This window comes from Silurus meridionalis, chromosome 3, assembly GCF_014805685.1.
Source record: "Silurus meridionalis isolate SWU-2019-XX chromosome 3, ASM1480568v1, whole genome shotgun sequence".
NCBI classification, from domain to species: Eukaryota; Metazoa; Chordata; class Actinopteri; order Siluriformes; family Siluridae; genus Silurus; species Silurus meridionalis.
In genome coordinates, this window is record NC_060886.1 from 23848207 (window position 1) to 23864063 (window position 15857).

The 15857-nt window shown below is 39.0% G+C and overlaps 1 protein-coding gene across 18 annotated transcripts in view; it reads right to left on the reverse strand.

Annotated features, from left to right (window-relative positions):
• The window catches only part of tns1b (tensin 1b), a 244776-nt gene that overhangs the window by 91732 nt on the left and 137187 nt on the right, over positions 1–15857 (reverse strand). Inside the window, exon 1 of one of the 18 annotated variants that reach the window (XM_046844825.1) lies at positions 14720–15205. The exons of 15 other annotated variants lie outside the window; for them this stretch is intronic. In XM_046844825.1, coding sequence (XP_046700781.1) covers positions 14720–14740 — 21 coding nt within the window. In that variant the 5' untranslated portion in view covers positions 14741–15205. Of the gene's footprint in view, positions 1–14560; positions 14610–14719; positions 15206–15857 lie in introns of those variants that run through there. 2 more of the 18 variants (XM_046844823.1, XM_046844826.1) reach the window with 2 other exon arrangements.

The following is a 15857-nucleotide window of genomic DNA, read 5'->3' on the forward strand; positions in this document are numbered from 1 at the left end:
CTTGGCACATTCTTCAAACTGATCAACTCGGTATGTTAGTTATAAGTCACAAAAAACGAATTCTAATTTTATATTTTACATAATTCACAAACCTTTTGAGATAGTAGAAATTTGTACAGATTTTAAGACATCTATTTAATATGACCATGAACATCAAGTTGCACAAATTCTACACAGATAAAAGTGTTGTAGTGCACGTATGATGATGGAGTAGTTGGTGTGTTCCTGCCTCAGTTTCAGTATTCTGGATCTACCACAACTCTGACCATGATTAAGCATATATATGAAGTTTTGTAAATGAATGAAAAACATGCTATTATACTGTAAGGCTCAAAAAATAAGCATGCATATCTTTAACCCCTGCTCATTCCCCTGTGTCAAAACAAGACATGGATGGATTCATTCAGTGGTGAGCTGCACCCACACACATTATTGAAATTCTAGACAACTTTTTACATTCCAACAAAGTATCTCTGTGTCTCTATAATGCAGAACCATGTTTATAAGCAGCACTCTGAGTTTTTCAAGCACACGTGAAACCCAAAAGGAACTATGATGAACTATGTTACACATTAATGGCCAACCATGGACCTATCATTGGGCAACCACAGCAATGTTAACACTCCAGACTTACTGTGTGTTGGTATAAGAGTGGGTCATTTTTACACACAGCAAAAGACAAGCTCATGCTCATGGTTTATGGGGTATATTTGAGTCAGTGAGAAGCCAATTACAAGGGTAGAAACAATGTAGATATTTATTGGTTTATTTTTATACTGAATTATTATCTTACCATCAAACAAAAATTTCTCCCCATCTCTCTCTCTCTCTCTCTCTCTCTCTCCACCTAACTGAAGCCTGGAGAAGGCTGGCTAGTTCATGTCCCTGACAGCACCCCTGAGAGCTCTGAAAGCATTTATCTTTATTATGTGCCTATGGCTTAAGGGCTAATCAGAGTCTTCATGAGAACACAGATCTCCCCCAAAACTGCTGACATGCTTCCTTCAGTATCCTCTCTATAATTCGGTTTCAACTCTGAGCTGCATGTGTTAAGGTGGAGCCCATGGTACATATTTTCCAAATCACATTAATTACATTTCTATCTAAGACTCTAATTAGTACCATATTGCCCAGTTCTCCCAAAACCTCTCCCCAACCCCCCATCCGTCAAAAAATAAATTACCTGTAAATGCTGGAAATAAAAAATATTGGTTGCTACTGTGCACAAAACAAGTTGCTTTGCTTTTGCATATCTGTCAGTTGACCAATCAAGTGGATAGGATGAATATTTTTTTGAAGTGTGTGAAAGGGAAATGCTGAACCAAAACTTTGTAATCCTCTTGGCTGCCTTGCACTGCAAAACAAAGCCTCTGTATTCTTTTTGTGAAGGAAAAAAAGAGGGTGGAAGCACATGTTTGATACTATCAGAGTGTACAAATGAGTGTACTATAATAAGGGGTAATTATGTTTTGGCATTCCTTACATGCTTATGTTAACTAAATTAAACCAAGATCCATGGCACAATGAGAACTTCTATTTAAAAAAACAATGTGTAGTACACTATAGTTTCTCTAGTTCTTGCTCTAAGAAAAAAACACTGTCTTATCTCCAAATATTTACCATCTCACCCTCAGCCAGCTCAGGTAAGTGTGCGTGTGTTTTTTTTCTCCATTAAGTGTCCCCTTAAGTGGTCCCCTTAAGTCATGAGCAGAAAACCTCTGTTGAGGTCAAGCTATGGCAGACAATAGAAACATGGTCTATGAGATGACCATGTTTCTTAGATCTTAGCTCTCCACACTTGCATAAACACACAGTCTTTTTTATGCAGACTTTCATGTTTATCCAAGCTGAAATAATCCATGTGTCTGGCACGCTATTGCTGAAAGGTGCTTTTGCCAATATTCAGAGTCCAAATCACATCCACTTTCCTTAACCAAAAACAGAACGATCATCCAAACACAGGTAAGGTAGTGAGAGCCAGAGGGGATAAAAAAAAGACATTTTTGTGAATAAATAATATCCTTGGGACGCTGATGGAGGCTCATCCAAAAATCTGCCTTCTTGACTGACAGTACAACCCTCCTCCTGTTCCTCTCCCACTTGTTTACCCCACTCATATTCGTCAGTAAAAAAAAAAATATGAAGCAACAGCCTCCTCAATATGTTTCAAGCCAGCATGTTTTTAAACACAGTTTTTCTAAAAATGTATTTATTCATTTAAGTAAAAAAAAAAAAAAAGACAAAAATAAAGCATTTTACTGGCATGATGGTTTCTAGGCAATATGTTCATTTATGTTCAGTCATTTGTTTTGTATTGTCTTGGTGTAGAACATCTGTTATTTATCATCTAATATGAAACTAGGTTAAGGAAAAGATGATGTCCAGATTCCAAAAAAAAAAAAAAAAAAAAAAAAGATATGATTACGTGGTGTTTGAAAATATTTTGTTTTTATCATATTCTCCTCAAACAAAAAACAAATAAATAAATGCCAAAACTGATTTAAAGAAAACACTTTTTCCCCCCTTTTTGTTTGTTTTGATCATTTCTTTCAGAAGATAGCTCATAACATAGCAGATGCCCATAGCAAAAGTCCAACATTGATCAGCAGTATGATTATTAGTGAAAATCTATTCAAACTATGCCTACTGTCTTTGTATATGTATCTTTAATCTTTAATCGATGATGTATCTGGAAATATATATAACCTAATAATATAAATATATGAAAAAAGTGTATAATTCTGTTAAAAAACACCAGGTCTAAAACAGCTACCTAACAAATTTACTGATTCCAATCAAATACTGTTTTCTAAATTTTTGAATGCTGCAATGTACTTGGCTATCACTACCTTTGTGTTCACATGCTTCTGTGTTCCAGTTTGAGACTGGAAAAATAACTGAAAAACTTTAAATGTGCTGTTCACAAATCACAAGGTATTGTCATAGGACTGAAAAATAGTAAACAAGTAGGTTTTAATGTCAGTTTCACAACGTCATCCTATAAAATATAGCAACTGGGGGACACATTCGATAACAAAACACACTCTTTAGCAATAGAATGTGGATTGAGGTGATTAGTGGTTTGGTGTGTATTCAAAAAAGAGATTGAAGAACAACTGGTGAAACCCAAACGCTCTTTAAAATAGTACAAGTGAGGTCACTCAGCTCCATGTACATGTCAAATCCATTTTTTGTCTCATCTAATGTCCTGCTTTACTCCTTACATTTCCAAGCCTTACAAAAGACTGACCACCTTACATTTGTGTGTGCACTGACAGGCGGGAGTGGCAGGTTGAGGCAAGACAGGAGTGTCAGCCAGTCAAAGTGGCATTTAGTTCTGTGGAGTTATGAGCAGGAGAAAACCCTTAATGGGCTGGTGAGGACTTGCACTTCACTTATGGAGGCTATTGCCATTTAGATAAGTTATCAAAAACAACTTTGCTAGAACAAATCAATACTCATTATGAATGGCATACATGCCTCAAACTGAAAGAAATTTAAAAAAGAGTTCTCCCTTGGGATGAAAAAACATTGAGAAAGAGGATTAGATTACATGTTATATCAAACAATCAAGGATTCTCTGCAAATGCATGGTGCACAGGAATAACAATTTTACACAGTGATCGATGCTTAGTAAGAATTAAAAACAACAACTTTCCAGTCCAACAAGAAACTTTCACAATTTGGGTTAGAACAACAGTTTCCTTTGCGCAGGCCTCCCTAAGGTTGTATGGTTTTCCTGCCATTATTTAACTGCCAGGGCCATAAATCAAATTCAAATGCAAACAAGCTCTAAGCTGAATTCTCCAAAATAGGCCTGCTTCATATAAACATTCCACAGAGACGCGACGTCTGATAAGAGCTTGATGCACTCTGAGTTTAGAATAGGGTGGAGTCTGTGCTTTGGGGCTATTGGGGCACTGTAGAACTTTTTCCCTGCCTCCCATTCCCATGCACCCCAAACCCACCCTTCACCTCCTCCTTGTCTATCATTGCCAGGAAAATGTTGTATGTTTTGTTCAGCAATGCAGGGAGTGACATCGTGTGTTGCACGTGCTCACTGATACACCATCTCTAAATCCTTCAGAGGAACATGACTGCACAAACTGCCCCGCGACCAACAGTCCTGCTCTGCAATAATCAGTGAAAACAAGCCCAGTGTGCACATCATCGATCAATCCAGGACAGAACAGCAACATTGCACCAGAACTATTAGCGTGCAGAAGCCCTCTTAGCTTGGCTCTAATTCTCATGACACTAAACTGTATTTAACTGTATTTAAAGGGTCTTCCGCAGGACGGAAAACAGCACAGAAAGGAAACTGTCATGAAGTCAACAAAAACTGAGTCACGTCCAGCCAGTGGGAAGTAAAACAGGAATAAATGTCGATGTGGTGAGCAATGAAAGACCAAACGATAGCACTCCTCTCAGAGTAATAGCCTGTGATCGACCGTCTCTGATTGGACCTTCCCACAAAACATATGGAAGCCATTGAAATACATAGCCACCACTGAGAGCTGACAAATTGAGCTATGAGCGGAAAAAAGAGTATCTACACTGCTTACATTCATGCAAGCTAAGTGAGGTCTGACTGGCAGAACAAAATCAATCAGTAGTGTCTGGCTGTTTGACATTTCTATGCTTTTATCACACCAGTTGATAAGACATTATATAAGTTTATGTAAACAATTTTGGCAGATGTTGTTACCAGTTTCCTTGTCTGCAAAGTCAATTTGTGCTAATGTGACGTCACTTTTTACTGGTGGTAAACCATTGAAGAGTGTAAGAGAGCTGGATTATGAGATCTGACAATACCGGCAGACCACTGAACTGGAATGTGGCTAATTACTGGGGGCAGTGGTCCAATCGGCTTCAGAAGTAAGCCCCTCATCATGCTGGAGGACCATGGAAACCAAGAAGTTGGAAAAGATCATTTTATTTGTTTCCAGCTTGACTCCTTACATTTCCAAGCCTTACAAAAGACTGACCACCTTACATTTGTGTGTGCACTGACAGGCGGGAGTGGCAGGTTGAGGCAAGACAGGAGTGTCAGCCAGTCAAAGTGGCATTTAGTTCTGTGGAGTGGAAGAGTTATGAGCAGGAGAAAACCCTTAATGGGCTGGTGAGGACTTGCACTTCACTTATGGAGGCTATTGCCATTTAGATAAGTTATCAAAAACAACTTTGCTAGAACAAAATCAATACTCATTATGAATGGCATACATGCCTCAAACTGAAAGAAATTTAAAAGAGTTCTCCCTTGGGATGAAAAAACATTGAGAAAGAGGATTAGATTACATGTTATATCAAACAATCAAGGATTCTCTGCAAATGCATGGTGCACAGGAATAACAATTTTACACAGTGATCGATGCTTAGTAAGAATTAAAAACAACAACTTTCCAGTCCAACAAGAAACTTTCACAATTTGGGTTAGAACAACAGTTTCCTTTGCGCAGGCCTCCCTAAGGTTGTATGGTTTTCCTGCCATTATTTAACTGCCAGGGCCATAAATCAAATTCAAATGCAAACAAGCTCTAAGCTGAATTCTCCAAAATAGGCCTGCTTCATATAAACATTCCACAGAGACGCGACGTCTGATAAGAGCTTGATGCACTCTGAGTTTAGAATAGGGTGGAGTCTGTGCTTTGGGGCTATTGGGGCACTGTAGAACTTTTTCCCTGCCTCCCATTCCCATGCACCCCAAACCCACCCTTCACCTCCTCCTTGTCTATCATTGCCAGGAAAATGTTGTATGTTTTGTTCAGCAATGCAGGGAGTGACATCGTGTGTTGCACGTGCTCACTGATACACCATCTCTAAATCCTTCAGAGGAACATGACTGCACAAACTGCCCCGCGACCAACAGTCCTGCTCTGCAATAATCAGTGAAAACAAGCCCAGTGTGCACATCATCGATCAATCCAGGACAGAACAGCAACATTGCACCAGAACTATTAGCGTGCAGAAGCCCTCTTAGCTTGGCTCTAATTCTCATGACACTAAACTGTATTTAACTGTATTTAAAGGGTCTTCCGCAGGACGGAAAACAGCACAGAAAGGAAACTGTCATGAAGTCAACAAAAACTGAGTCACGTCCAGCCAGTGGGAAGTAAAACAGGAATAAATGTCGATGTGGTGAGCAATGAAAGACCAAACGATAGCACTCCTCTCAGAGTAATAGCCTGTGATCGACCGTCTCTGATTGGACCTTCCCACAAAACATATGGAAGCCATTGAAATACATAGCCACCACTGAGAGCTGACAAATTGAGCTATGAGCGGAAAAAAGAGTATCTACACTGCTTACATTCATGCAAGCTAAGTGAGGTCTGACTGGCAGAACAAAATCAATCAGTAGTGTCTGGCTGTTTGACATTTCTATGCTTTTATCACACCAGTTGATAAGACATTATATAAGTTTATGTAAACAATTTTGGCAGATGTTGTTACCAGTTTCCTTGTCTGCAAAGTCAATTTGTGCTAATGTGACGTCACTTTTTACTGGTGGTAAACCATTGAAGAGTGTAAGAGAGCTGGATTATGAGATCTGACAATACCGGCAGACCACTGAACTGGAATGTGGCTAATTACTGGGGGCAGTGGTCCAATCGGCTTCAGAAGTAAGCCCCTCATCATGCTGGAGGACCATGGAAACCAAGAAGTTGGAAAAGATCATTTTATTTGTTTCCAGCTTGACCACTTTCCTATAATCCATTTAAGACTAACCATTCTGGCTGATTTCATATTCGATTTTTGAAAAAATCAGCCAATGTCAAGTCGCATAATGTCATTTTTACTGATAGTCTTGGTAGTCTATGGAAGATTCAGTCAAGCAATTGCCACTGTCTGTAAAAAGAGAACTAGTGATTCTCTTCGATTGTTTGTTACCCACTGTCAAAAGAAAAAACAGTCGTGACATTATGGATCTTGGATTGCTTCACTTGGTTGTATGGGGTTTGAAGACCACAATGTTTAGGCTGTGACACAGACCATTAGAATTTTTATATGATTAATGTTGCTTCTTTTAATAAGCGTTTTTTTTTTTTTTTTATCAGTATAAGCATTTCTTCTCATAAAATAGAAGCGCACCATGGACCACCATGCCCTCTCTTTGAGCCAAATTGGCAGACTGAGTATAAAACGGGCCCAAAATTAAATTCAGGATGTTTTCACTAATCCTACCCCTAAATGACTTCCTCTGGCACCCTTAACATTGTTTAAGGTTGCCAAGCCTCTCAAGCTGATGTAAGGCCAATTTTGGAAATGTTCAGCACAAAAGCAAATCCAAATCCATTTGCCTTAATGAAATGGCTATATGGGCAGGGTAGAGCTAATATATAAAAGTATAGACCTGATATTTCATATCTCTCTAAGGCTGTCTTTAACCTCTCTGGAAATGAATTGTGCTGCAAACCCATCTGTTCAATATTAGTAATGGGACTAACTAAATATATAGGCTATAAGATGATCAAGGCTATGGGACACAGCCCGAAATTTGCAAGCCAAAAGCACCATTATTTTACACTTGTACATAAGAGATATGCCAGACACTCTGCCTTAATGGCTATGCGTCCATCTTATCAAAGTACACTTACTTTACACAAATCCTATGTTGCAGAGCCATTTTTCAACTGATCGTATAATATAGTTCTCTGTAAGGAAGTAACAAAGCCACTATCTTTTCTTGTCCCCAGAAAAACCCTTCATTTATATTCCAAGAGAATTTCCAATTATGTTTCTGCCCATGTTTGCAATTTGTATCTCTCTGCTTTCATGCCTCTTCATCCGTATAGCACTTCATCAATGACAGATTTTGTTCCGTGCCTTTCTACCAAACTGCAGCCATAAACCATTGGCCCAGATGGTGGTGGTTTGCATTCAAACAGCAAAGAAACTTATGTGGTTGAGTAGGAACAGAGCCGTGAAGACACTCTTAAATCACACATTTTCCTCCCAACACCTTCTCCTGCGCAGGAATGTCTGTGGCATATATTCCTGCCTCTACCAGCAACTCATCCTGGCCCTTTACACATTTACGAGAAGGCCTTCCTTCCTCACCTCCCTCCAGTGATAGGAACAAAACTGAGTGATGCCTTATCACCTCTGAAGAGGTCCTGTTAATTTACTGCGACCTTGTAAAAGTGCGACCTTTGCCCATGAAATACTCCTCACCCTCCACCTCTCCCTCTGCAGGATACTGAAATTTTTCAGCTGTCTTTTCTCTACTTTATCAGTTGGCTCAAAGTATGAACATGTCACTGAGAAATGTGAACAACTTTAAGGTTTTTTTCTCAGCATGGCTGGATAAAGGCACACCAAATTTCTTTGGACAAACAGATGTATCTGGAGAGGAATAGGACCAAGTAATGAGGGCCTAACCATGCAGAAGACTCAAGTGGAGTCAATTAGCCTACAAAAAACTTCACACAAAGCATAATAAAACCAAAATGATTTAGCAGCTTCAAATAAGTAAAGTAAAAATAAGTAATGATGGAGGCTGGAGAGCAGCAATAATCTTTACTATGAACATTTTTAGGACCTTTTACCTCTAAATAAGAGTAAAATGGTTCGATCATAAAAATCCATTCTTTAATTATAGTGTGCAACCATAGCCAAATTCTAGTAAGTTGGGCTGAAACGTGGCACAGGAATGTAAACAAGGTTGCAGAACATTCAAACAATCAAATTGACATCAACACAACCAGTGCAAACTACACACTTGCACAATGACCTACAATTAGTTTCACATCAGCTTACTTTCAGTTCCACCTGTTTATAATTTGTGTTTCACTGGCATCTTAGATAGTGTCACTGAAAAGATCTCTCTGTAATGGGGCGAAATGAACCGTGAACTTAACATAATGGGCCATTTCTAAACATACATTTATCAAACAAAATTCACCACGGTACATTTGAAAGGCAATTCTGTTATACTGTCTATGCCCACTATGTTTCAGAGGATGTTTTATGTGTTTTTATGATGACCTCACAGCTCTTGAATCACAGATAAGACTTCAAAACTTCTCTAAACTTTGCCAATGTCTCATGATTTCTGCATCCTTTCTCAATTTCTCATAAACACAATAAAAAATCAGAGAGAAAAACACAAATGTGCATTATCATTGATTGTTGTAAAACAATAAACACCATCAAAAACACAACCATCCTGTCATCACAGATTACATTCTGATGATATATTCTGATTAAAATCTCGAGTGGCTATTATTTGCATTACTCAACATCCTATATCCGGTCACAACCTAAAATCAGGTCCCATTAAAGAAGCTGTTAATGGCCTTTATAAGAATATTTCTTTCTCTACATACCTCACACATTGTGTTATCTACTCCCCCCAGCCAGCAGATTGGTGACGTTTTATTGCATGAGGGTATGTGTTATGACATGCATGGTTGCTGGTTGCTGTGCAATGCATGGATACAGCTGGTGAAGAGAAATGCTCGACACAACGCCAACATTTAAGTCCATCTTTGGACCTGAGCCAGTGGATGTTCAGCTTTCCCATGCTCACAGCAAACTATGGTATGATTAAAGCGGTACAAACTGGTTTGTGTTTCTTTTGGCCATTCAAAACCATCTGGAGATGCTAAGAGATAGAGAGGAGAACAATAAAGGCTCTACTAGAAAAGCTAAGCAACAGCAATGGAGAAAAGGAGTGCAAACATGCTTTAAGTAGCACAGCAATCAAATGAAGTGAGTCAGAAAGCCACCCATATGAGAAAATGATGCATCACCATTCTCTCCATTCTCTCCATTTTAGATTAAGATTTTTGATAAATGTGCTCCAGCACAAATTCTACAGCTTTTTCCTCTCCCTAAATTTCAGCTTAATTAGCCATAATTGCAAGACAAGCAATGGCAAAAACATGTGATATGTTTCCCATGTTTGAAAGCAAGTGATGAAGAACCGGTCACGGTTTGAGTATGATGAGTGTGTGTATTTTAGCATATATATATATATATATATAGTACAGACCAAAAGTTTGGACACACCTTCTCATTTAAAGAGTTTTCTTTATTTTCATGACTATGAAAATTGTAGATTCACACTGAAGGCATCAAAACTATGAATTAACACGTGGAATTATATATGGAATTATATACATAACAAAAAAGTGTGAAACAACTGAAAAATGTCATATTCTAGGTTTTTCAAAGTAGCCACCTTTTGCTTTGATTACTGCTTTGCACACTCTTGGCATTCTCTTGATGAGCTTCAAGAGGTAGTCACCTGAAATGGTCTTCCAACAGTTTTGAAGGAGTTCCCGAGAGATGCTTGGCACTTGTTGGCCCTTTGGCCTTCACTCTGTGGTCCAGCTCACCCCTAAACCATCTCGATTGGGTTCAGGTCCGGTGACTGTGGAGGCCAGGTCATCTGGCGCAGCACCCCATCACTCTCCTTCTTGGTCAAATAGCCCTTGATGCCTTCAGTGTGACTCTACAATTTTCATAGTCATGAAAATAAAGAAAACTCTTTGAATGAGAAGGTGTGTCCAAACTTTTGGTCTGTACTGTATATATACAGGGAGTGCAGAATTATTAGGCAAATGAGTATTTTGACCACATCATCCTCGTTATGCATGTTGTCTTACTCCAAGCTGTATAGGCTGGAAAGCCTACTACCAATTAAGCATATTAGGTGATGTGCATCTCTGTAATGAGAAGGGGTGTGGTCTAATGACATCAACACCCTATATCAGGTGTGCATAATTATTAGGCAACTTCCTTTCCTTTGGCAAAATGGGTCAAAGAAGGACTTGACAGGCTCAGAAAAGTCAATTCTTTAATTATAGTGTGCAACCATAGCCAAATTCTAGTAAGTTGGGCTGAAACGTGGCACAGGAATGTAAACAAGGTTGCAGAACATTCAAACAATCAAATTGACATCAACACAACCAGTGCAAACTACACACTTGCACAATGACCTACAATTAGTTTCACATCAGCTTACTTTCAGTTCCACCTGTTTATAATTTGTGTTTCACTGGCATCTTAGATAGTGTCACTGAAAAGATCTCTCTGTAATGGGGCGAAATGAACCGTGAACTTAACATAATGGGCCATTTCTAAACATACATTTATCAAACAAAATTCACCACGGTACATTTGAAAGGCAATTCTGTTATACTGTCTATGCCCACTATGTTTCAGAGGATGTTTTATGTGTTTTATGATGACCTCACAGCTCTTGAATCACAGATAAGACTTCAAAACTTCTCTAAACTTTGCCAATGTCTCATGATTTCTGCATCCTTTCTCAATTTCTCATAAACACAATAAAAAATCAGAGAGAAAAACACAAATGTGCATTATCATTGATTGTTGTAAAACAATAAACACCATCAAAAACACAACCATCCTGTCATCACAGATTACATTCTGATGATATATTCTGATTAAAATCTCGAGTGGCTATTATTTGCATTACTCAACATCCTATATCCGGTCACAACCTAAAATCAGGTCCCATTAAAGAAGCTGTTAATGGCCTTTATAAGAATATTTCTTTCTCTACATACCTCACACATTGTGTTATCTACTCCCCCCAGCCAGCAGATTGGTGACGTTTTATTGCATGAGGGTATGTGTTATGACATGCATGGTTGCTGGTTGCTGTGCAATGCATGGATACAGCTGGTGAAGAGAAATGCTCGACACAACGCCAACATTTAAGTCCATCTTTGGACCTGAGCCAGTGGATGTTCAGCTTTCCCATGCTCACAGCAAACTATGGTATGATTAAAGCGGTACAAACTGGTTTGTGTTTCTTTTGGCCATTCAAAACCATCTGGAGATGCTAAGAGATAGAGAGGAGAACAATAAAGGCTCTACTAGAAAAGCTAAGCAACAGCAATGGAGAAAAGGAGTGCAAACATGCTTTAAGTAGCACAGCAATCAAATGAAGTGAGTCAGAAAGCCACCCATATGAGAAAATGATGCATCACCATTCTCTCCATTCTCTCCATTTTAGATTAAGATTTTTGATAAATGTGCTCCAGCACAAATTCTACAGCTTTTTCCTCTCCCTAAATTTCAGCTTAATTAGCCATAATTGCAAGACAAGCAATGGCAAAAACATGTGATATGTTTCCCATGTTTGAAAGCAAGTGATGAAGAACCGGTCACGGTTTGAGTATGATGAGTGTGTGTATTTTAGCATATATATATATATATATATATATATATATATATATATATATATATATATATATATATAGTACAGACCAAAAGTTTGGACACACCTTCTCATTTAAAGAGTTTTCTTTATTTTCATGACTATGAAAATTGTAGATTCACACTGAAGGCATCAAAACTATGAATTAACACGTGGAATTATATATGGAATTATATACATAACAAAAAAGTGTGAAACAACTGAAAATGTCATATTCTAGGTTTTCAAAGTAGCCACCTTTTGCTTTGATTACTGCTTTGCACACTCTTGGCATTCTCTTGATGAGCTTCAAGAGGTAGTCACCTGAAATGGTCTTCCAACAGTTTTGAAGGAGTTCCCGAGAGATGCCTGGCACTTGTTGGCCCTTTGGCCTTCACTCTGTGGTCCAGCTCACCCCTAAACCATCTCGATTGGGTTCAGGTCCGGTGACTGTGGAGGCCAGCACCCCATCACTCTCCTTCTTGGTCAAATAGCCCTTGATGCCTTCAGTGTGACTCTACAATTTTCATAGTCATGAAAATAAAGAAAACTCTTTGAATGAGAAGGTGTGTCCAAACTTTTGGTCTGTACTGTATATATATATATATATATATATAAAGGATTTAGGGTCAAAGTGGGGTGCAGGTAAGGACCAAGGCCGATTTGTGGATGAGAATTTACTCATTTAATTAAGGCAGAAACTGTGTGTGTAGTTCCAATTTTAATTTTTATATTAATGTGATTATTTTATCATTTCAAGGTTTATAATTAATGTAGCTATTTAATCATTTCAAGGTTGTTTTAATGTTTTAGCCATTGCTTCTATTATTTCTATAGAAGCAGTTTGCATTGGGACTGGAATATGTAGATGCTCATTATAGAGTATATGTTAAAACAAAAAACATCTTTAATTGTTGATGGTGGGGACATTTTGGAATGAGTGTCAGAACAATTTAACAGTCAGAAGTGTGAATGGGAATCTCTCTCTCTCTCTCTCTCTCTCTCTCTCAGAAGAAATACAATTGCTGTCATTGCAATTGTAAAGGTGAAGTGGATGTGTTATTCTTGAAAAATAAAAAAAACTTCAGGATGGCAAATATTTGTGTCAGGCCACTTAGCTCCACCCTACCATTGGTAATTTACCTAAAAAAACTACAGACCAACCCCACACACACGCACATAAATCACCACCAACAATGCTACTGTTTCATGCATTGGCCTGCCATTGTGTAGTTTGGCCTGCAGGTCATGAGGTGAATACTGGTGAGTTTAAGTGCAAGAGTTTTGGAATGAAGTGAATACAGAAGTCTGACCCAGCTATATGTCTAACGGTGAGAAACAACCACACACTCAGACAGCCAGTAGCAGACAGTATGCCGCACAGGGATGTCTATTGTCTTCTCTTTAACAGCAGCTATGTCATGCTGTCAGGCGCAGTTGTTACAGTGGAAAGGAAGGACAAACCGCTTGCTGTTGCCACAAATTACCCCTGAGTTCCCTCAGTGTGGGATAACACTCTCACTTTCACCCCAAACAATGCCGATGCTTACAGCAGACACAACATCTAAGCCGCACTGAGGAATGCCTTCCCTGGGGCTGAATCGTCCATCATAACACACACACACACACACACACACACACACACACACAAACACACACATATCCGCACATGCACCATTACTGACATAACAAAGGTCCCCCTCTCAGAGTCCCAAATAACTAATATAAATAAAATTCCATAATTTTGAGCAAATCCATCCATGATATGACACATAGACACATTGATCTAATCCTGAGTATTTGTACTTGTCTAAAAACTCAGATCAATATCCAATTAGGCATTTTAATATTGTATCCTATATACTACTTATTTATTTATCCAGAAAACACTTATTAAATCCAGAAATCGTTTTGATTCATCTAGCTCATTAGTAGACTAGAACAACTAAATCAATATGATTAGACTGGTTGGAAGCTTATTAACTCCCGAACACTGAATTTCTCACAAGTAAAATCTATTTATATAATCATTTGTTATGTCTTCACTATTAAGGTCCAAGTCCAATTACTTAGACTTATTACTATTGTGTCAGACAATAAGAAATCTTTTTCTGTAAAGGGTAACAAGCATTTGCAACATGAGTGAGACATACAGTATTTCCCCTTAGTTGTGCTTACTCAGTTCCATATCAGCCTTAGACATCCATTCCACAATTACATAGGTGGAATAGAGCCACAGAGATTACTGTACCTGTCTCCTCCGGTTTACAGGCTACAATCCCACACTTTTAGCCGACAAGATTTCTGCAAGCTGACATTCAGCCTAAGAGCGCAGATTGCAGTCTCCTCTCCCGCTCATTACACACACCATCTGAGAATACTTACACGCCGGCTCTCTGTTTCTTTACAGAGAACATGCCAAGTCCAGACTCTGAGCAGCTGCTGTTCTCTCACCGCTGGGAGAAAAGCATCAAGATTCCTTGCATATCTGAGGACACAGACCTCACCGCAGGCTATGCAGAGTAAACGCCCCCCCATCCTTACCTGAAACACAGCTGTGGCCATCCTCCACGTATTTCTCTGAATGCGTGTGTACTGTCGGTGTGTAAGTAGATCCACTCTATTGCCGCATTCCCCTCAGAGCAGTGAGGACGACAGCGTCATTTGCTTGTTCTCTCTGGCATAAAACGGAGGAAAGTAAATCCAGCCAGAGAAGAAAGGTGCATGTGTGTGTGCGTGTCTGTCTCTCTGTGTGGGTATCCCTAACGTCACCTAGTGTTACGTACTTCAAGCAGGTAAACAATATTTCAGATTATATTATTTAGCAGAAACTAAATACAGAGCCACAGCACCTAAAAGCTCAGCAAGCACACTACAAGGATATCTGGAAAGTCTAGCTGCAGGCTACTGCCAATCCCCCTTCCCTCAGTCAGTCTTATCCGCCCTCCCTCTCTTCCACTCACACACTTTCTCCCTCTGGTGCTCCCTCACGCTCTGTCCCTGTGTTACACACAATGCTCCTTTTGCTCTTTCTCTTTCCCTCACTCTCTCTCTCTCTCTCTCTCTCTCTCTCTCTCTCTCTCTCTCAATCTTTCTCCCTCTCTCTCCTGTACATGAGCGAAAAAAAGTAAAAAAAACACAGGCCAAAAGCATACAGTCTAAAATTCCCGAGCAGTGAGTGGGCTGGACTATGTTTGACAGACAAACCTCCAGCCGCATAAACACCCTCCCTTCGCTGTTATCAAGTTCTCAGCTTACAGGTTAAACATGAGTTGACAAGCTCACAGGTTGAATAATTCACACAGACCAGAGCTTGCAACAATCTGAGAAGCGTACACTCATGGTATTGGTTATTTATGCAACTCACTCAGATATGCCATAATCCCCTCAGTACAGTGATTACACCTGCTTATATCAAAGCACTCTCAAATTCTCAAGGCAGAAGGTGTTGATTAATTTTACATAACAGCCAGGCTGCAAAAATAATATTATAGTGCTCAGTTTAACGTTCACTGTTATTGCTTTGCTAAGTTTCTTAAGGGAGATGTTTTTTAAGCATTTTTGGATGAGTCTGGGGGAAGTTTCTACTTTGTAACACTGTTTAGCTGTCCTGGCTAAGGAAATATTTATCACAGACCAACAAAGTCCTTAATAGGAAGATTTTAAAAAACACTACCATCAA